This window comes from Crinia signifera, chromosome 5 (genome assembly GCF_055691185.1).
Source record: "Crinia signifera chromosome 5, ASM5569118v1, whole genome shotgun sequence".
Lineage (NCBI taxonomy): Eukaryota > Metazoa > Chordata > Amphibia > Anura > Myobatrachidae > Crinia > Crinia signifera.
In genome coordinates, this window is record NC_139221.1 from 323,960,788 (window position 1) to 323,983,478 (window position 22,691).

The window sequence follows — 22,691 nt, forward strand, 5'->3', positions numbered from 1 at the left end:
GGTGTGGTTGGGAAACATTTATTTTGTAGCTAGTGCTAATAGATGATGGTAGACACGCCTGATTGGTGGTGTGAGACACACCCAATGGGCGGTATCAGACACGCCCAATAGGTGGTTCTAGTCACACCGCTTTGACAGTGCACCCCCTAATAAAATGTGCTGCGCACGCCTATGGCCCCCACAGTGACAGGCATTCCCCCCACAGTGCAGTGTTCCCTCTAAGCTGTGCCCGCGCACTCCACTCGACGAACATGCGCACAGACATTACAACTGAGCGCACAAAGCAGCAGTGGTCCCTTTTTGCAGTTCTGGACTCAAGTAATGTGTGTTTCACCCATTAACTACATTGTGTGCTGTGTTTTGAATGTTTAAATGTTTAATATAATTTTGAAGTAAAGTTAACACAAATGCTGAACGTCATTTTTCAGTTATATATAAGTGACGCACAAAATTTTTAATTTCTTTCCAAAGTTGCACAGCCAAAATCTTTAGCCGCACACAGCCTTCGTAAAATTAGAGGGAACATTGCCACAGTGCCAGGTATGCCCCCCCCCAGTGCCAGATATGCACACACAGTGCCACACATATGCCCCCAGTGCCAGGCATGCCCCCACAGTGACAGGCATTCCCCCCACAGTGCCAGGTATGCCCCCCACAGTGCCAGATATGCCACCCACAGTGCCAGCGGCAGCACAGCCCAACTCACCGTGCAGTGCTGGCTGGCCTGGGTGGCTCAAGTCGTCTCCTGGTGGTCTCTCTCCCTCCAGCTACTGCTGCCTCCCACCGCGCACTGCTGCTGCTGAGGGAGGGGATGCGCTTCCCGCCCCTCCCCGCCATAGGGAATCTGCTGTGGCGGGAGGGGGGGGCGGCGGACCTGTACAGGCCACGCCCCCCACCGCTTACGTATGCGCGCATGCACAGTACGATTTGGGGGACTTTGTTATGGCGGTACGGGGTACCGGCAAACTATGTTTTAGTGGTACGCCGTACCACCCCGTACCGCCTAACCTGCAGCACTGATCCTATGGCTTCCTCCTTGTGTCGCTAGAGCAGATAGGAGCCCAGTAACAGCAGAGTAATGGGTAACGCCAATCCAGGATTAGCAGAATGACCATTTATTACTATAAAACTACAGGGTTTTAATTGTTACTTCTTTACAGTCACCATCTGAAGACTGCAGACTGTTATCTCTTATCTGGAATCATTATTAATTTGTATGAAGGCGATTTTCTTTTTGCAGAGAGGTCAAACACTAAAATGAGATGTCCCATCCTCTCTTCTGTCACCAGTACCGCACTGCAGGAGTGCTCAGTCTCCACTGCGCATGCACAGATCTCCAAAAAACGTTGCGGCGGGATTTCGACAGCACTCAGGCCGGCTTTGCGGGACTCCAGTATTTATTTACAGTTTCTTATATAGCGCAGCAGATTCCGTTGCGCTTTACAGTGATTAAACAAACTGGGTAGATACTAACCGAAATGGAGGTAGGAGGGCCCTGCTCGCAAGCTTAAAATCTATAGTATTAACAAAATGGGTGCAGTGCGTGCGATGTGGGCCCCCCACTGACTCATGGCCCCTCCCCTTTAGCATGTAAGCACACGCAAGCAGGGCCCTCTCCCCTCTTTTACTTAGGGAGATATCGAATTTTTCAGGACGCGAAAAGTTGTGTTTATAGCAGTTTTTAAACAAAATTCCTTTTGATTTAATTGCCCCAGTTTTTTCTGTTCGCAATGCAGCCGTGCAAAAACATTCCAAAACATTTTAGGCCTTTGTGGATGTGGGATAAGTTCCTGGACCTACAGTATGTGTTTTCGTGTCAAAAAGGTTACCTGGAATATTTGTCACCTGCACATGCGCAAAACGTCCATCCGCAGACACCCCCCCCCCACCCATCGAACCAGGGCCGAATTCAAGCCGGTCCAATCGTTACAGAATCACCCCCAATGTGTACAACTTTTATAATGCGCATGGCTGGAGCGGGGACAGGGCTGACCACAGTCACCCAGTGGCCGCCATTTCCCGCTTACTATTTGTTTATAAATCCGTAAACCCGGTGTTCAAAGACACAGCGGGATGAATTAAGATGGTCGTCATGATTTATTGTCACCTATTATGTGGCTTTACTCGGCAATGTACTGTCATGTGATCGCTGCTGGAGCGCCAATGTGCCAAGCCTCTGAGAAGTTTAAGTGGCGTAGACAGAAGATGACCGGTTGTTTATGGAAACTTCTACATTTTGCCTGTCCCAGGTTTGATACAATTCCCCCGTAATGCTTCATTAAAAAAAATTCAAATAAAATATAGTTCTCCGTGCCCTGAAGATCAAAGTCAAAGTCGGGATCAAGAAATATTTTAATACATTTATTTTATTTGTGTACAAAAGTTTTCACTTGTTGACCCTGTAGGGGATCCTTTGAAGTGGAACGTTTATTTTTTGGATGCCAGTTAATCTGTTTTCAGAGAGGAACGATCTCTTTTCCTAAGCCGCCTTCACTATGCAAGTAACCGTGGTCCCGTTTGACTGTTGCTGATATATAGATATATCTATATGTATATACATATATCTATATATTTATGTGGGTGTTTTCTGAATGTTTCTGAACTTACTGAGGTGCAAATGACATTTTTTGCTTAGAACTAAAAGTCCTTTGTTTTCGCTCTGTACTATGATGTCCGGTTTGATATATGATCGAGGATAAATCCCCATCTTGGCCACCATGCTACGATAACAAAACGCGTATTTGTAACGTGCACCCTGCCAGCTGCACTCAGTCATCTGCAGGCAAGGGGAGAACACATAGACATTTCATCCTGAGGCCAAAAGGCATCTCGTTTCCTAAGCATCCTCCAGAAGTCTGTAAAAAGAAACATTTATTGGCAAGAGGGTTTGTTGAAAGTCTATCATAAGTTGTCTCCTCCATTACTCCCGGCCCCGCATATGATTTCCTGGCTTATTCCCCCATCTCCATCTATGGTCATAGAAAATAAGCCAGGAAGGGAGAGAAACGATGATCTATTCACACTGGGGTGATTACTGAGGATCTTCTTTGTTGCCTTGATCTGTCAGAGCTGAGACTCAGAGAGCCCTGTAGGCGGAATCTTGTTCTGGCCGGGAAGACTTATTTACATTGCACAAATGGAAGCAAAATGTATTATTTTTCATAAGAAATTCTGCATCTGTTTGATGGTAACGCTACCTTCCCAAATAAACTTTTTTTAAGTTGCATATAAGATGGCCGACTTCAAGATGGCCGCCATACTGGTGACACACCCTAAAAAGTTTTCCCCAACTCCCATATCGTAGCTATAGATAATGGATTAATATTTTAATGTTATATTACTATTATACCCTTAATATGACCAAACTTCTGGTCCAAGGGTGCTTCCGCCACCCTGTATATGGGTCACATCAATGTCCAACGACCCAACAATCTAATATGTCCTCTTTCCTTATATTAGGGTTTTACATTCTTCTCTTTAAATGCTGTTTGGTTACAGTTACACCTCATTTTTTAATGACATTTTTTTTAAGAGTTTGAGGATCTGCGCATAATTAGGTGTGGGCAGATAAGGTTATACTTTGGTTGTAGTTTATAACCTCCACCCAAAAAAATGCTTGTGGTTCTTGGGGCAGTAATATCATCACTGGATATAATGGTGAAATGGGTTGTTACTTTATGCGAATCTAAAGAATAATTTGTATTGAGTGAGAAAAGCTGCATTTATTGGTGCTTTATACTGTATTTCTAGAGATAATAGGAATTATTAAAATTAGGCAACTAGAAGCATATGCTTTGATACAATAGAGATGGGCTATAATGTATCAGTTTCAGTACATGGTTCCACTGTAACATACACTCATTACTGAATAAATCAAATAACCCACTCGTTGTTTATTGGAACCATTGAATAATGACTGCAACAAGATCCGTCATCCACACTCATTACTTGTTCCTAATTACACTTGCAGGACTTTCATTGGGCTGCTCCCATCCTATGGAATGCCCTTTCACGCACAATAAGACTCTCCTCTAGCCTCCTAACTTTCAAGCGTTCCCTGAAAACTCCCCTCTTCAGGCAGCCTATCATATTCAGGACCCCCCCACATAACCTCCAGTAGCATTCTTATCTAATTGCATCCCATCAGGACTGTCTGTAATCTGGTGGGACTGCCATGCTATGGAATTCTATCCTTCTGTTTCCCTCCTATTATCCCTATAGATTGTAAGCTTGCGAGCAGGGCCCTCCAACCTCTATGTCGGTTTGTATCTACCCAGTTTGTTGTATCACGGTTTCCTATTGTAAAGCGCAAAGGAATTTACTACGCTATATAAGAAACTGTAGATAAATAAACATGTCCCCGATCTCATTTTAATATTTGCTTATTACATTTCGATATATAGCAGAAACTATTATCTATTGTCTGACTATGTGTTTGGTGTACATATTCTCAGAGTGAACAAGTTGTTCAGCTCTGTACTAATTGATGATCACTATACAATACAAACAGTGCCGGATTAACCACGGAGCGACAGGGGTGGTCGACCCCACAGCAGCACTGCTGCGGCTGTTGTGGGTGGCAGGCAGCAGGATCAGGCAGTGTGGGGGGGGGGGGGGGGGGTGGGGTGGTGGCAGGGGGTCCCACTCAGAAGTGGCCTGAAGTGTTAGCAACAAAAAAGGCCATTTCATGAGCAGGTCGTAGGCTACTCCGAGCGTTGATGGTTCACGCGATTGTGGAGGTTTCAGGACAATTTGGGCGTCTCCGTGCTTGTATTCGCTGTCACAACGCTGGTGTACAAGGGAAAGTCTGATGTTAGCATTCATCGCTGTTCCAACATCGGCTGCTATTGTGTGACAGTAACTTCCACCTCTGAATTAGGCCCAGGGGCTTTTTTTGCACTATACAGCATAATAGCCATTGTATACACCGAGCTATTACAGTATTTATTGTTCTTAAGTGTTTTACTACCAACGTGATGATATTATGATTTGACGCGCTCGGTGTCTGCAATTTAATTGCTGTTTGTAGAATATGAAAGTGTCTGTCTAGCACAGCCAAATTCCTTCTTCTGCGGAGACACAAAACAGGTGGAGGGTGTGTGTGTATGGTTGCATGAAAGTCGTAATTACAGTATTGTGTACTGTAGATTGTGTGAAAAAAATATTATTCTAAAAATTCCATTGGCACGTCCTCAGCGTAATGCACGTTACAGATCAATCATGCCCCTATCCGCCTGTTGTGGTGACCCAGCTGCTTGCCGAAACTGGAATCATTAGCAACAGGATCACATGACCTTAGGGCATACCTCCCAACATTCTTCAGGTCACAGTAGGCACATGTCCCGAAAAGGGGGCATGACTTTGCGGAGTGTCCTCCATTGTGAAGCCACGCCTGTATTTTCAACAATGCATAAAATGGGGCGGTCCCGCCAAAAACGGGGACAGTTGGGAAATTTGCCAGGGCAGAGCCACAGAGCAGCCTCCCAGCAACAGGGTCACATGACCTCATCTGCCATCATAAATTGTGGGGCCTGGGACTGACAAAATAGGCAGGACCCTCCGCCCTAGGTAACTTACTGATATGGAGGGCCCCAAATTGAGCCTTTCCTGCAACGTAGCAAAGTATAACTTTTATAGACAGACTGAAGAGGTTTAAGGCAAAACTTAAAAATCACTGCAGGTGGGGCAGATGTAACATGTGTATGGGTGACCAGTCCCGTGCTGAGTGATGGACTTTAGCACATATCGCTCAGCAGACATCGCTGACACAAATGCGATGTGTGCTGACCAGTGACTATAGTGAGATCTAGTCAGACAACGTCGAAGCGCGGGACTGCTTACAAATAGATCTAAAATTGCTCCGTGTGTATGCGCCTTTAGATTTGGGTGGATTGTTTTGTTTCTGTGCAGGGTAAAAACTGGATGCTTTATTTTCACACTGCAGTTTAGATTTTAGTTTGAACACACCCCACCCAAATCTAACTCTCTCTACACATGTCACATCTACCCCACAGCAGTGTAGCATGGTTTTGCTCATATGAGAAAAAAAAAACAGCTTTGCAATCAGGTCTGAATAACCCCCAATGTCTGAATCAGGCCCATTCCTCCTAATGTGCATTCTATCAGCTGCGTGCACCTGTGAATCAGGCCCAAAGTCCTGAGAATCCTGCCACCTCCATAGTCCTGGGAGCAACTCCGAAGGGGCACGGCGGAACTGGGGCACAGTCTCTGGCGCTGGGACACTGCTGTACCAGCCGGCTGCAGATTTTCTTCCCATAATTTAATGCTCTGAAGCCGGTTTAGTCTATGCACGGTGTGCTCCCTCTGTACCCCAGGACAAGACACAGAGGGCGAGATGTACTAAGCCTTGAAAAGGCAGTAAGCAGATGATTGGTTGGTTATCACTCTCCAATTTATCACTTTTCAAGCTTAGTACATCTGGCGCTTAATATCTATCTATCTATCTATCTATCCATACTGTGTGTATATATATATATATATATATATATATATATATATATATATATATATCTTTTATTTTTTTTACTATCCCTGGATCTCTTTCCCCTTTGTTTGGTTGTAAGACAATGTTGATTTGATCCAGAGAAGAAACAGGTTTCCGACACCACAGTGCACTTCCAGGGAATCCGTTATCCCAGCACATGACAGAAGTGACACGGATAAACACTGCCGGCTTCCGCAGCTGTGGTGACACGGAGCAGAGCCGCAGCGCTGAGAGACGCCACCACACTATTTACTGTCACTCTCATCTGTGTTTCTTAAAGTGACACCAGGTGAAGATTTCTATGCGGATAAATACAGGAATATACTGTATCGTACTGTATAGGAGTCTGGGATTCTCTCTTACACAGAACATTAAAGGAATTAAGCTATTTAATTTTGGGTGTCGCATGTCACACTGAAAGCAGCTGCTCCCAAAAATCCTCCTAATCCGGGTGGGTCTGAGGTTTCAGTCCCAGGTAAATGTCGGTGAAAACGGAGCATTGAAACCATGAATGGGACATCCCCAGCGATGACACTTCCTGTGTGTTCTACTTACTCCCTAGGGTGCAGGAGAAGCGCCTCCAAACTTTTCTTATCTCTCTGGCATCATTTGTTTTTATATTATAAAAATACATAAATATTTCCAAAAAGTGCCATCTTACCGTCAGAGTCCGCCCTAGGTGAAATTGTTGGGGAGCTGAATATATACCTTGGCAGCCGCAACACTTTGTGCATGTCAGAGGGGGCGTGGTCTTAAGGAAAATGCCCAGGTGTAGGGCCCCTTACACTTTGCCCACAGTTGCAGTGCCCTTACACATTATGCCCACAGATGTAGTGCCCCTAACACTGTGCCCACAGTTGTAGTGCCCCTTAAACATAATGCCCACAGTTGTAGTGCCGGTACTTGTTTCCTAGCACGGCGCCACTGATTTTAATTGTATGCAATCGGGTTGCAAAAATCGCATGCAACCAAATCACATGCGATGCGATCGACCTGACCGAGCCGATTTTTTACATTGGAACCAATGTTAAATGGTCCCTGAGACCCGACTTTACATTGGCCCCAATGTTAAATGCCCCCCAGACCCCATTTTTCATTGTATGGCCCTCCATTGTTAACGCCACGATCAACGTGAACCCGAAGCGTGGCGGTACGCGTCCTACGACCTTTTCATACCCCCACTATTCACGTCGGCCTGGAGTTGATTTTATATAGTGTGGTGAGCGCAGCGAGCCCGAAGCGTGGTGAGCGCAGCGAGCCCAGTGAGGGGGCGCGCATTACTTCACATGTATTACGCGTCCGCTCGCCACACTATATAAAATCAACTCCACGCCGACGTGGATAGTGGGGGTATGAAAAGGTCGGAGGACGCGTACCACTGCCCCTCGCGGGCTCGCTGCGCTCGCCACGCTTCGGGTTGGCGTTCATCGTGGGGTGGCGTTAACAATGGGGGGCATTTCACATACAAATTACCCATCAGGGTGGGTATACAATCAAAAATTGGGTATGGAGGGCCATTTAACATTGGTTCCTACTGTATGTAAAATCGGGTCCATCGCATTGGTCGCATTGTATGCCATTATAATGGCATACAATGGACCCGATTTTACATAGGAATTTAATATTACATACAATGCTTACAATGTAAAATCGTGTCGGTCGCAGGCATGCGATGGACCCGATATTACATTTGTCGGGGAAACCTCAAAAAAAAAGCCAGAAATCGGGTCGGTCTGGTCCCATCGCATACCTTAAGTTAAGGTATGCGATGGAACCCGATGGGCGCCGTGCTAGGAAACAAATACCGTAGTGCCCTTGCACATAATGCCCACAGTTATAGTGCCCATCACACTGTTCCCACCGTTATAGTTCCCCTTACACACTGTGCCCACAGTTGTAGTGCCCCTTACACACTGTGCCCACAGTTGTAGTGCCCCTTACACACTGTGCCCACAGTTGTAGTGCCCCTTACACACTGTGTCCACAGTTGTGGTGCCCCTCACACTGTGCCCAGAATTGTGTCCCTTACACATTATGCCCATAGTTGTAGTGCCCCTTACACACTGTGTCCACCATTGTAGTGCCCCTCAACTGTGCCCACAGTTGTGTCCCTTACACATTATGCCCACAGTTATTGCATCCCTAAACATTATGAACCCGGGCAGTAATTTCCTTGGCTGACCCTGGGTAGTTCCTGCCTGGCCCTGGAGACGTCCACAGCAGCCAGGAAGTGTTATCGGCACCTGTGTCCTGCACCACACTACACCGTACACTGAAGAAATGCTAAATAAACTACAGCTCCCTGCAGGCCTAGATGTAGGTCCTTTTTGTGCTTGTTCACAGTGTGGTGCGGTGCATGTCACCGGGGCAGGACAGGTGCTACCCAGGAAGCATGCCGCTGGGTACGTAGCTGAGCCAGGGCGTGTTCCTCCATGTGGCACCTTATTCAGATACGTACCCATCTTATCCCTAACATACAGTATACATACATCTTAGTAACTACAGAGCAGAGACCAATTCCTTATACTGTATTAATCAGATATAATAGAAAATTGTGGAAAGTTCCCGAATGGGAACACTAGCCAACAGAGGGTTAATAACCCAATTATAACACCTTACCTGGCAATAGGGCATGTAGGGGTTTTATTCAACTCTTTAAGAAGGGATTATAGAACATTAGGAATCTTTGTATTAATAAAAAAATAAAAAAAATCTTCTTTAGGGAGTGTTTTTGAAATAACTAATGTGCGGGAATCCATATTCGCCTTTTTATGACTGCGTGCCGCGGCGATATGCAATGGTTTTTTATTGGTCCACTGACCGTTGCGTATACAACAGCACCCAAACCAAATGACGCCAATGTTTCTATAGGCTACAGATAGCGTCAGCTTGGCCAAATCAAGCTTTTTTTGGAGTTTCATAATTTGCCAATTTCACAGAACCCGTGAATGGCTTCATTTTTTTATGCAAGGCAAATAAATAGCGTTAAATGTTCATTTAAAGCCCCCAAAATTCTTGTTGACAACCTCAGGTCATTCCTAATTGTTAATTGTAACAACTTGGGCCAGTTTCCGACTCCTTTGGGAATACATTCTTCTTTTACAATGTTCAGCGATCAAAGTCATACTACGTTCCAAGCTGCCTGTCATCTGGGTGGGGGGGGGGGGATTAAAATAATATTTCAGAAATCATAATTTTTTTTTCACTGTGATTAACCACAAATTACGTTGAACATTCGCTGGATGAGATGTTTGTGTCTCACGTCAGGAAACGTACCGACAGCCAAATAAAATACCAGAGAGTTTATTGATTCATTACAAAAAATAGCAACAACATGACAAGACTCGCAACCTCGCTGAAACGTTTCAACCAGCGGACTAGGGAATAAACTACTGCATTTCTCTGCTACTCAAAATGATGTTTCTTCCCATAAGGCAGGAGAACCACAAGCCTCATACAGTATCTGCAGATGAGAAACAGTTCATCTGGGGTTAGCGGTCTTTGAGGTATATGCAAGGTGGAGTAGACGGTGGCGGAGGCATAGAGCAGCCATGTACTTTGATTAGCTCTTGTGTTGTGACGCTTCTACACATTTGTTTTTCTTCCTTATATCTTTCTACCCCTGTATGCCTGACAGAGTTGGGGGCTTCGGCCATTGAGGTCAGGGAGCTGGTTGGCTGGTTGTTTATCACTCTCTCACTTTTAAAGCTTGATACATCTGGCCCAATGTGTCTTAATTTATTGTGCATGTATTGATCTCTTCAACATACCTGGTGGAGCTCTGGTCATTTACCAGCGACACATCAATAACAAGATCCTTAGGGTCAGTTATGTGGTAGGGGGCAGGATTCGCTTCTGCTTGACCACATATGTTGGAAGCCACCAGCACTGGTTTTGGACCCCCAGCATGAAGCACCGCTGCAAGTGTCCTGAGGCATCCAGTTTGTGAATTAAGGAAATTAATGTTTTTATGTTACAATAATATTCTCCTTCCATTTTCTTCCAAACCACAAGTTATGAACACTTTACATTAAGAATCGCGTCCCTCGTATACCCTCCGCTCCTATCAGGGGAGGTGTAGTGCTCCGCTCCTATCAGGGGAGGTGTAGTGCTCTGCTCCTATCAGGGGAGGTGTAGTGCTTCGCTCCTATCATGTGAGGTGTAGTGCTCCTCTCCTATCAGGGGAGGTGTAGTGCTCCGCTCCTATCATGTGAGGTGTAGTGCTCCGCTCCTATCATGGGAGGTGTAGTGCTCCGCTACTATCATGGGAGGTGTAGTGCTCCGCTCCTATCATGGGAGGTGTAGTGCTCCGCTTCTATCATGGGAGGTGTAGTGCTCTGCTACTATCATGGGAGGTGTAGTGCTCCGCTCCTATCATGGGAGGTGTAGTGCTCCGCTCCTATCATGGGAGGTGTAGTGCTCCGCTCCTATCATGGGAGGTGTAGTGCTCCGCTCCTATCAGGGTAGGTGTAGTGCTCTGCTCCTATCATGGGAGGTGTAGTGCTCCGATCCTTTAAAAAGGACACATTGTCCCTCACCGCACTAACCTCGTTCTCTGTCCAGTCCAGGTTACCGTGATTTGGAAACCACGGGGAGGTACATCAGGGGTGTTATGTCCCGGGTGAAATGGTTCTTGTTTGAAGGTGAAATAAGTCGGTGTTTACGAAACTTGGTGTATAAGAAATGTGGTGTCACCCCTAGCAACTACATAGATTCTAACCAGCAGTTTAGAACATGGACTTGTGGGGCACCCGCAATCTCCAGTCAGGGCATAATCGGGTCACGCCAGCCGTTACGCAGTTCCATGTTGATCGTTGGATGACGCGTTGGCGTGCTGCATTTCTCCGTGATATGGTGGCCGCCCCTCTCGTGGCTGACTGTATGTACTTTCAGAGACAGGTATCGCGCCACCACTGAGTGCCAGTCTATAATCTCATCCACATGTATGGAGCTGGAGAAATGGCGATCTCGGTGCATCCCGCCTGCATGAAAAAACAAAACAAATAGAATTCTATAACGTAGCCACAAATTGTAGATAACCTGCCTCCAAAATCCCTAACAAAACAAGTAACTCTGCCATACGGTACCAGTCACTAATACCAGTAACTCTGTCATACAGTACCAGTCACTAATACCAGTAACTCTGTCATACAGTAACAGTCACTGATATCAGTAACTCTGTCATACAGTACCAGTCACTGATACCAGTAACTCTGTCATACAGTACCAGTCACTGATACCAGAAACTCTGTCATACAGTACCAGTCACTGATACCAGTAACTCTGCCATACAGTACCAGTCACTAATACCAGTAACTCTGCCATACAGTACCAGTCACTAATACCAGTAACTCTGTCATACATTACCAGTCACTGATACCAGTAACTCTGTCATACAGTACCAGTCACTGATACCAGTAACTCTGTCATACAGTACCAGTCACTAATACCAGAAGATCGGAAACTCTGTCATACAGTACCAGTCACTGATACCAGTAACTCTGTCATACAGTACCAGTCATTAATACCAGTAACTCTGTCATACAGTACCAGTCACTGATACCAGTAACTCTGTCATACAGTACCAGTCACTGATGCCAGTAACTCTGTCATACAGTACCAGTCACTAATAACAGAAGATCGGTAACTGTCATACAGTACCAGTCACTAATACCAGAAGATCGGTAACTCTGTCATACAGTAACAGTCACTAATACCAGAAGATCGGTAACGCTGTCATACAGTACCAGTCACTAATACCAGAAGATCGGAAACTCTGTCATACAGTACCAGTCACTGATACCAGTAACTCTGTCATACAGTACCAGTCATTAATACCAGTAACTCTGTCATACAGTACCAGTCACTGATACCAGTAACTCTGTCATACAGTACCAGTCACTGATGCCAGTAACTCTGTCATACAGTACCAGTCACTAATAACAGAAGATCGGTAACTGTCATACAGTACCAGTCACTAATACCAGAAGATCGGTAACTCTGTCATACAGTACCAGTCACTAATACCAGAAGATCGGTAACGCTGTCATACAGTACCAGTCACTAATACCAGAAGATCGGTAATGCTGTCATACAGTATCAGTCACTAATACCAGTAACTATCATACATTACCAGTCACTGATACCAGTAACTCTGTCATACAGTACCAGTCACTGATACTAGTAACTCTGCCATACAGTACCAGTCACTGATACCAGTAACTCTGCCATACAGTACAGTCACTAATACCAGAAGATCGGAAACTCTGCCATACAGTACCAGTCACTGATACCAGTAACTCTGTCATAAAGTACCAGTCACTAATATCAGTAACTATGCCATACAGTACCAGTCACTAATACCAGTAACTCTGTCATACAGTACCAGTGACTAATACCAGTAACTCTGTCATACAGTACCAGTAACTCTGTCATACAGTACCAGTCACTGATACCAGTAACTCTGTCATACAGTACCAGTCACTGATACCAGTAACTCTGTCATACAGTATCAGTCACTGATACCAGTAACTCTGTCATACAGTACCAGTCACTGATACCAGTAACTCTGTCATACAGTACCAGTAACTCTGTCATACAGTACCAGTCACTAATATCAGTAACTATGCCATACAGTACCAGTCAATAATACCAGTAACTCTACCATACAGTACCAGTCACTGATACCAGTAACTCTGTCATACAGTACCAGTAACTCTGTCATACAGTACCAGTCACTGATACCAGTAACTCTGTCATACAGTACCAGTCACTGATACCAGTAACTCTGTCATACAGTATCAGTCACTGATACCAGTAACTCTGCCATACAGTACCAGTCACTGATACCAGTAACTCTGCCATACAGTACCAGTCACTGATACCAGTAACTCTGTCATACAGTACCAGTCACTAATACCAGTAACTCTACCATACAGTACCAGTCACTGATACCAGTAACTCTGCCATACAGTACCAGTCACTAATACCAGTAACTCTGTCATACAGTACCAGTCACTAATACCAGTAACTCTGTCATACAGTACCAGTCACTAATACCAGTAACTCTGCCATACAGTGCCAGTCACTAATACCAGTAACTCTGTCATACAGTACCAGTCACTGATGCCAGTAACTCTGTCATACAGTACCAGTCACTAATACCAGAAGATTGGTAACTCTGTCATACAGTACCAGTCACTAATACCAGAAGATTGGTAACTCTTTCATACAGTACCAGTCACTAATACCAGTAACTCTGCCATACAGTACCAGTCACTGATACCAGTAACTCTGCCATACAGTACCAGTCACTGATACCAGTAACTCTGTCATACAGTACCAGTCACTGATCCCAGTAACTCTGCCATACAGTACCAGTCACTGATACCAGTAACTCTGTCATACAGTACCAGTCACTAATACCAGTAACTCTACCATACAGTACCAGTCACTGATACCAGTAACTCTGTCATACAGTACCAGTCACTAATACCAGAAGATCGGTAACTCTGTCATACAGTACCAGTCACTAATATCAGAAGATCGGTAACTCTGTCATACAGTACCAGTCACTGATACCAGTAACTCTGTCATACAGTACCAGTCACTGATGCCAGTAACTCTGTAATACAGTACCAGTCACTAATACCAGAAGATCGGAAACTCTGTCATACAGTACCAGTCACTGATACCAGTAACTCTGTCATACAGTACCAGTCACTAATACCAGAAGATCGGTAACTCTGCCATACAGTACCAGTCAATGATTCCAGTACCTCTGCCATACAGTACCAGTCACTAATACCAGTAACTCTGCCATACAGTACCAGTCACTAATACCAGTAACTCTGTCATACAGTACCAGTCACTAATACCAGTAACTCTGTCATACAGTACCAGTCACTAATACCAGTAACTCTGCCATACAGTACCAGTCACTGATACCAGTAACTGTGCCATACAGTACCAGTCACTGATACCAGTAACTCTGTCATACAGTACCAGTCACTGATACCAGTAACTCTGCCATACAGTACCAGTCACTGATACCAGTAACTCTGTCATACAGTACCAGTTACTAATACCAGTAACTCTGCCATACAGTACCAGTCACTGATACCAGTAACTCTGTCATACAGTACCAGTCACTAATACCAGTAACTCTGTCATACAGTACCAGTCACTAATACCAGAAGATAGGTAACTCTGTCATACAGTACCAGTCACTAAAACCAGAAGATAGGTAACTCTGTCATACAGTACCAGTCACTGATACCAGTAACTCTGTCATACAGTACCAGTCACTAATACCAGAAGATCGGTAACTCTGTCATACAGTACCAGTCACTAATACCAGTAACTCTGCCATACAGTACCAGTCACTGATACCAGTAACTTTGCCATACAGTACCAGTCACTGATACCAGTAACTCTGTCATACAGTACCAGTCACTAATACCAGTAACTCTGCCATACAGTACCAGTCACTGATACCAGTAACTCTGTCATACAGTACCAGTCACTAATACCAGTAACTCTGTCATACAGTACCAGTCACTAATACCAGAAGATAGGTAACTCTGTCATACAGTACCAGTCACTGATACCAATAACTCTGTCATACAGTACCAGTCACTTATACCAGAAGATTGGTAACTCTGTCATACAGTACCAGTCACTAATACCAGTAACTCTGCCATACAGTACCAGTCACTGATACCAGTAACTTTGCCATACAGTACCAGTCACTGATACCAGTAACTCTGTCATACAGTACCAGTCACTAATACTAGTAACTCTGTCATACAGTACCAGTCACTGATACCAGTAACTCTGCCATACAGTACCAGTCACTAATACCAGAAGATCGGAAACTCTGTCATACAGTACCAGTCACTGATACCAGTAACTCTGTCATACAGTACCAGTCACTAATACCAGTAACTCTGTCATACAGTACCAGTCACTAATACCAGTACCTCTGTCATACAGTACCAGTCACTGATACCAGTAACTCTGTCATACAGTACCAGTCACTGATACCAGTAACTCTGTCATACAGTACCAGTCACTGATACCAGTAACTCTGTCATACAGTACCAGTCACTGATACCAGTAACTCTGTCGTACAGTACCAGTCACTGATACCAGTACCTCTGTGATACAGTACCAGTCACTGATACCAGTAACTCTGCCATACAGTACCAGTCACTGATACCAGTAACTCTGTCATACAGTACCAGTCACTGATACCAGTAACTCTGCCATACAGTACCAGTCACTGATACCAGTAACTCTGTCATACAGTACCAGTCACTGATACCAGTAACTCTGTCATACAGTACCAGTCACTGATACCAGTAACTCTGTCATACAGTACCAGTCACTGATACCAGTAACTCTGTCATACAGTACCAGTCACTGATACCAGTAACTCTGTCATACAGTACCAGTCACTGATACCAGTAACTCTGTCATACAGTACCAGTCACTGATACCAGTAACTCTGCCATACAGTACCAGTCACTGATACCAGTAACTCTGTCATACAGTACCAGTCACTGATATCAGTAACTCTGCCATACAGTACCAGTCACTGATACCAGTAACTCTGCCATACAGTACCAGTCACTGATACCAGTAACTCTGTCATACAGTACCAGTCACTGATACCAGTAACTCTGTCATACAGTACCAGTCACTGATACCAGTAACTCTGTCATACAGTACCAGTCACTGATACCAGTAACTCTGTCATACAGTACCAGTCACTGATACCAGTAACTCTGTCATACAGTACCAGTCACTGATACCAGTAACTCTGTCATACAGTACCAGTCACTGATACCAGTAACTCTGTCATACAGTACCAGTCACTAATACCAGTTACTCTGTCATACAGTACCAGTCACTAATACCAGAAGATCAGCAGATGATAATTGCATTGTCACACCTGGGGGCACTTTGCGCTGCGTGTGAGCCCCACTGATGTCCCAATGATATCTATAGACCTGACTTGCTTCTGACAGTTATATAGAAAATTCCTGCAGCAGGGCAAAGTGTCATGCGTCACTCTCTGCAGTAATAAAGGCACAGTATGATGGTATATGTGCTACCGGTGTATAACAGCGCACTGCTTCCCAGCATATATACGGTATACGGGATTATGTATCCTTGTAATAAGCCAGTAAAGGTCAGAGTACCCTGCCAGGGGCACAGTGACACCTCTCCCGCACGGTCATAGCAATCTATAAAATGGGCTGTCAGGGTTATACTGTAGTCACAGCTATAGAGAACAGAGAGGAAGCTTCACATTATCTCTCCCCTCTTATTTATTTACAGTGTCTTATATAGCGCAGCAGGTTCCGTCACAGTGTCTTATATAGCGCAGCAGATTCCGTTACAGTGTCTTATATAGCGCAGCAGATTCCGTTACAGCGCCTTATATAGCGCAGCAGATTCCGTTACAGCGTCTTATATAGCGCAGCAGGTTCCGTTACAGCGTCTTACAGTGTCTTATATAGCGCAGCAGATTCCGTTACAGTGTCTTATATAGCGCAGCATATTCCGTTACAGTGTCTTATATAGCGCAGCAGATTCCGTTACAGTGTCTTATATAGCGCAGCAGATTCCGTTACAGTGTCTTATATAGCGCAGCAGATTCCGTTACAGTGTCTTATATAGCGCAGCAGGTTCCGTTACAGTGTCTTATATAGCGCAGCAGATTCTGTTACAGCGTCTTATATAGCGCAGCAGATTCCGTTACAGTGTCTTATATAGCGCAGCAGATTCCGTTACAGTGTCTTATATAGCGCAGCAGATTCCATTACAGTGTCCTATATAGTGCAGCAGATTCCGTTACAGCATCTTGTATAGCGCAGCAGATTCCGTTACAGTGTCTTATATAGCGCAGCAGATTCTGTTACAGCGTCTTATATAGCGCAGCAGATTCCGTTACAGTGTCTTATATAGCACAGCAGATTCCGTTACAGTGTCTTATATAGCGCAGCAGGTTCCGTTACAGTGTCTTATATAGCGCAGCAGATTCCGTTACAGTGTCTTATATAGCGCAGCAGATTCCGTTACAGTGTCTTATATAGCGCAGCAGATTCCGTTACAGTGTCTTATATAGCGCAGCAGGTTCCGTTACAGTGTCTTATATAGCGCAGCAGATTACGTTACAGCATCTTATATAACGCAGCAGATTCCGTTACAGTGTCTTATATAGCGCAGCAGATTCCGTTACAGTGTCTTATATAGCGCAGCAGATTCCCTTACAGTGTCTTATATAGCGCAGCAGGTTCCGTTACAGTGTCTTATATAGCGCAGCAGATTCCGTTACAGTGTCTTATATAGCGCAGCAGATTCCATTACAGTGTCTTATATAGCGCAGCAGATTCTGTTGCGCTTTACAATTGGAAACAACAGTGATTAAACAAACTGGGTAGATAGAAACCGACATGGAGGTAGGAGGGCCCTTTTGGGTTACACCGTGTAATTATCAGAAACACAAACCACATATAGACGCTGGAATAGGCGTAGATGTAAGTAGGGCTGATTACCCATCTCACGGGCCCTGGTGCTAGAGAAGTGAGCAGGCCCTGGAATTACCTAGGGCTGATTACTCATCTGATGGACTCTGGTGCTGGAGAGTAGGTGTGGCCCCTGGAATTACCCAGGGCTTATTACCCATCTCTTAGGCCCTGGTGCTATAGAGTGGGCAGGCCTTGGAATTACCCAGGGCTGATTACCCATCTCATGGACTCTGGTGCTAGAGAGTAGGTGTGGCCCCTGGAATTACCCAGGGCTGATTACCCATCTCATGGGCCCTGGTATTACAAATTTGGCACGGCCTGTGCTGTCTGATTTTCCCTATCTGCACCATCAGTGTATATCCGCTCTCCTGAAATCTAGCAGCAACACAAAGGCACATCCTGGTGCAATAAGTTGGGTCAGTTCCTTCCCCTGGCTCCAAGGTGACATCAGACAATAGGTGGGTTACCTTCAGGTGAGACCTGCATGGTTCTCTTGGCAGTCGGTCTAATCCACCCGAATGACGTATGGGCGAGGAGATCAATAGAGCGGGTGTCGGAGAAGCCATCCACATCCTCTTCTGTCATTAAAGTCCTGGCACTGGATGAGCACATTTTCCCTGCAACACATTGAACACATTTATTAAGAGTACAGTCATAGCTATTGTGTAGGTAGGAGATCGGTATATGAGCCTCCAAGCCACAGCGGCACCTGTCAACAGTAATCAAAGATGGAAATTTACAGGGGTTTAAGTTTGTGCAAAAATGAGGAAGGCGACAAGATTCCCTGCTTTAGGAGAAGCCACTTTACCCCTGCTCCAGGGCCACCTATAGGGCTGAACGTAAAACGAGGAGACGGGCCATGTCACCCAGCCCTGCATGCGCCAGCATCAGCCCGTTTAAAATGGGAGTTCTATTAAAGATGGGTTGTTGCTATGGGCAACCAAACAGATTCTGTCTATTATCTTCTAGAAGGTGCTAAATAAATAAAAAGTACAATCTGATTGGTTGCTACGAGTATGGGCATCATCTCATCTTCAATAGAAACCCATCTCGGTAAACGGACCCCTTAGTAATGATGGATAATACATAAATGGGCATGTTAGAACTAATTAACCCCCAGTTACAGATTATCCATCTATTGCCTGGCAAATGGCATGAGCAGACCTTGGTATTATTAACCCCTACAGTGGTGGGGTTTTTTTTGAGAGCGCTCCCCACCGGGTGAGTTTTTTTATGGGGAGCGCTCCCTTAAAAAAAAAACACCACTGCCTCCCTAAGTCCGGGCAGCACCGCTGAACTGTCAATCAGCGGCTGCCCGGACCTGCGCACCCGGTCCCTGTCCCCGGTCCCTGTCATAAGCCGGGACTTCAATAGAAAACCCGGAGGGGAGCGGGGGAGGAGGAGGCGCGGCGGAGGGGAGGACCGGTCACTGAGGCAAAGCCCGGAAAATTCTGGGGATTGCCACTGAAGGGGTTAATAAGCATATGGCATACTGGATGTGTGTGGGCATCAGTCCTGGAAGAATACTCTCGGGGAATTTCTAGGTTGCTATAGACAACCAATCAGATACTGTCTATTATCTTCTAGGTGATAAATAAATAATAATAAGATTCTGATTGGTTGCCCCTAGCAACATCCCATGTGATATAGGTCTCCCGTCTTAGTACATTTACCCTACTGTATATAATGTGGAAATTCACCAGCTGCTTGTGAGGTCGCTGAGGCACGAGGCACTGGAGAACAGAGAGGATATGGTATAATTGTGTATACTGTATACTCACAATGTAATAGCTTGCGCATCGGCCAGTTTGAGGCTATTACATAATACAAGTCCGTACAAGTTTATTGTACAGTAAGTAAGGGTAGGGGTCATAGGGTCAACACTGTGAAGGTCGATATACACTGCGTCGACCACTAAAGGTCGACCGGGCTTAGGATGACACATTTAATAGACACATGATCTATGTCGACATGGCTAAGGCTGACACAAGCATTAGTGGGAAGGTCGACATGAGTTTTTCAAAAAATGTTGTCCTGAGTTCAGCTGTAAGTCTCCACGGACACCGTCTCAGTGTACCGGGTCCCCTGGCATGGCTCGTGCGCTCGGTACACTGTTATATTCTCCGTGCCCGCTCTAGTGGTTGGTAGGGTACGAAATACCACCTGTCGGCACAAGTCGCTCAAAAAAAAAAAAAATTAAAAACTCATGTCGACCTTTTGACTTCCACCTTCCAATTGTCGACCTAATGCTTTGTGTCCACCTTCCGACCCAGTCAACATTAGACATTTCGACCTAAGCCCTGTAAACTCACGTCTTGTAAAGTTTGCGAGTTTCCCAGAAGCTGCACAGATCAGAGAGATCCGGACATGCTCCGGGAAATGGTAATAATACAATACAGAGACGTAGGGTTCAGTTGTGGAATACTTATCATCAGTTGTAGAATACTTATCATCAGTTGTAGAACAAACCTTTATGCTTGCAGAGGAGCTTGATGTAGTAAAATAGGTTGGTTAGCAGGTTAAAGGGGGAAGGCGTTCCCGGCTTCCTGGTCATATCTCTGATCAAAGTCGCTCTCCCGAATTTCCACTCGGTGTCTGACTGCGCTTGTATCCGTTGGTAAGTGTCACTCATCATGGCAATCAGCAGATTGATCAGGACGATTAAGGTGACCACAAGGTAGACTCCAAACACAAAGCGGATGATGATAAAGGTGAACTGGGGCGTCCTGCTCAGAGACGGGAGACAATCAGGTTCCACCAGACCAAACAAGGAGAAGAACAGGAGGACGGTGATATCAATAGGATCCTGAATACTGGAGCCGCTTCCATTCGCCCCGGTACCGTTATGTGACTGGTTAGCTGTGGGTTCCGGATACACGGGCTGATAGACAGCCGCCAGCTGCATGGTGAAGGCGGCATGGAATAGGGCGAGGATGACCGCGAACCTGGTCAGGTCCTTGATCAGATCTCTGATAATGATCGCCCACGGTCCAAAGAGGTGGTGAAAAGTGAGGAACTCCAAGAACTGGATGAAGGAGAGCGTCATGGCGACGCCAAGGAAAATGTTCCTAGCGAAGAGGCAGTGCAGGCGATCGATCTCCGTAAACAAGAACGCCAGTAGGTGGCAGAAAAAGGCAACGGTGGAGAACCCCAATGTGAACACGCGTACCCAGGCAAGGCCTGCTCGATCCCCTTGGTGAGTGAGCTCCGAAACTAGGGTACCCAATAACCAAGCCAACAGCAGCCACTCGTTCCAGGAGGGGATCATGCGTCCTTCATAAATGGGGCTCAGCGGCGGGTAGACAATGGTCAGGATGAAGAGCACCAACAGGAAAATGTGCGATGCCAAGTAACTCATGAACTTCATGATCGGGATCCTGTTGAACCTGTGCTTGAGAGGTAGAGAAAAGACCAGCCACACTGGTGGGCACGCCAAGAAGGTGAAGAAGAGCAGGACCAGCTTCCAAGCGCTCCAGTCAAGGTTCCCGTACCAGACCTCGGTCAGGTATTTCTGGACAGCGGGGTGTGCCACCACATCTTTCTGCTCACACTCAATCAAGCAGTCCAGTATGGTGGTCCCCCGGTGATCCACAGCCCGAAGGATGTACCCCGCATTTTTACTTCCCGATGCTATGGTCAAGAGTTCTGTGGCCATCGTTTCACTGTACTTGGCAGCATTCAGCAGGTCCACCGCCCGCTCCTTCTCTTTTAAGGCAGTGACGTAGAACGCTCTGGACAGTTTCACCGCCGTGTCCAGGGGGCCGTTAGAGTTCAGGACATATTCTTCTATGATTCTGTTGTTGTTCAGCTTCCCACACACCATGAGATCGAGGACAAACTGGAAAATAAACAGTATAGTAAGCCCTTTGTACTCCATACCTCAGTAACAAAACTCAACACGTTACATCTCGGGCAATACGGACGGTGTAATGTTAGCATTACCGCCTCACAGCAATGAGGTCATGGGTTCTATCCCCACCATGTCCCTAACTGTGTGGAGTTTGTATATTCTCCCCGTGCTTGCGTGGGTTTCCTCCAGGTACTCCAGTTTCCACCCACAATCCAAAAATATACTGGTAGGTTAATTGTCTGCCAACAAAATTAACCCTAGAATGTCTGTGTGTGCGTGTACATGTGGTAGGGAATATAGATTGTAAGTTCCACTGGGCAGGGAATGTTAAAATATTCTCTGTACAGCGTTGTGGAATATGTGTGCGCTATATGACAAACTGTTAATAAATGAATCAATCTCTGTACAACTACAATGGTGTCTGTACGTAGAGTTACATGTATGTACCACCTGCGATCGCGTGCTTGAAGACGGGGATCAGGGGTGCAGTACAGTATCAGGGATGTGTCTTATTTCGAGTTACATATATTATTAAATGCATAAGCATAAAATTTAAAAAAAATTGTAACTACATAAAGCGGGTGCTGACGATGAGGATTGTCGCACTTTTTCTCTGAAATCTTGGCTTTGTTTAAGCTGTCCGTATCTCTGCACAATAATTGGGCTGTACCCACATTTTAGTTCCCAGGGAAAAATCTGCTCCAAGTTTTGCCAATCCACCTGATATACTGTAAACAGCATATAAAGGGATTACGTAAAGTATTACTGATTTACACTTTAGAACATTACACTTATTTTA

The 22,691-nt window shown here is 45.4% G+C and overlaps 1 protein-coding gene across 1 annotated transcript in view; it reads right to left on the reverse strand.

Moving 5' to 3' along the window:
* Positions 1-9,792: 9,792 nt before the first annotated feature.
* LOC146005595 (uncharacterized) overlaps positions 9,793-22,691 on the reverse strand; it is a 76,562-nt gene continuing 63,663 nt past the window's right edge. Inside the window, exons 26-28 of the mRNA XM_083144921.1 lie at positions 20,512-21,880; positions 18,510-18,659; positions 9,793-11,487 (exon numbers count right to left, since the gene is read on the reverse strand). Coding sequence (XP_083001047.1) covers positions 11,270-11,487; positions 18,510-18,659; positions 20,512-21,880 — 1,737 coding nt within the window. The 3' untranslated portion in view covers positions 9,793-11,269. The remainder of the gene's footprint in view (positions 11,488-18,509; positions 18,660-20,511; positions 21,881-22,691) is intronic.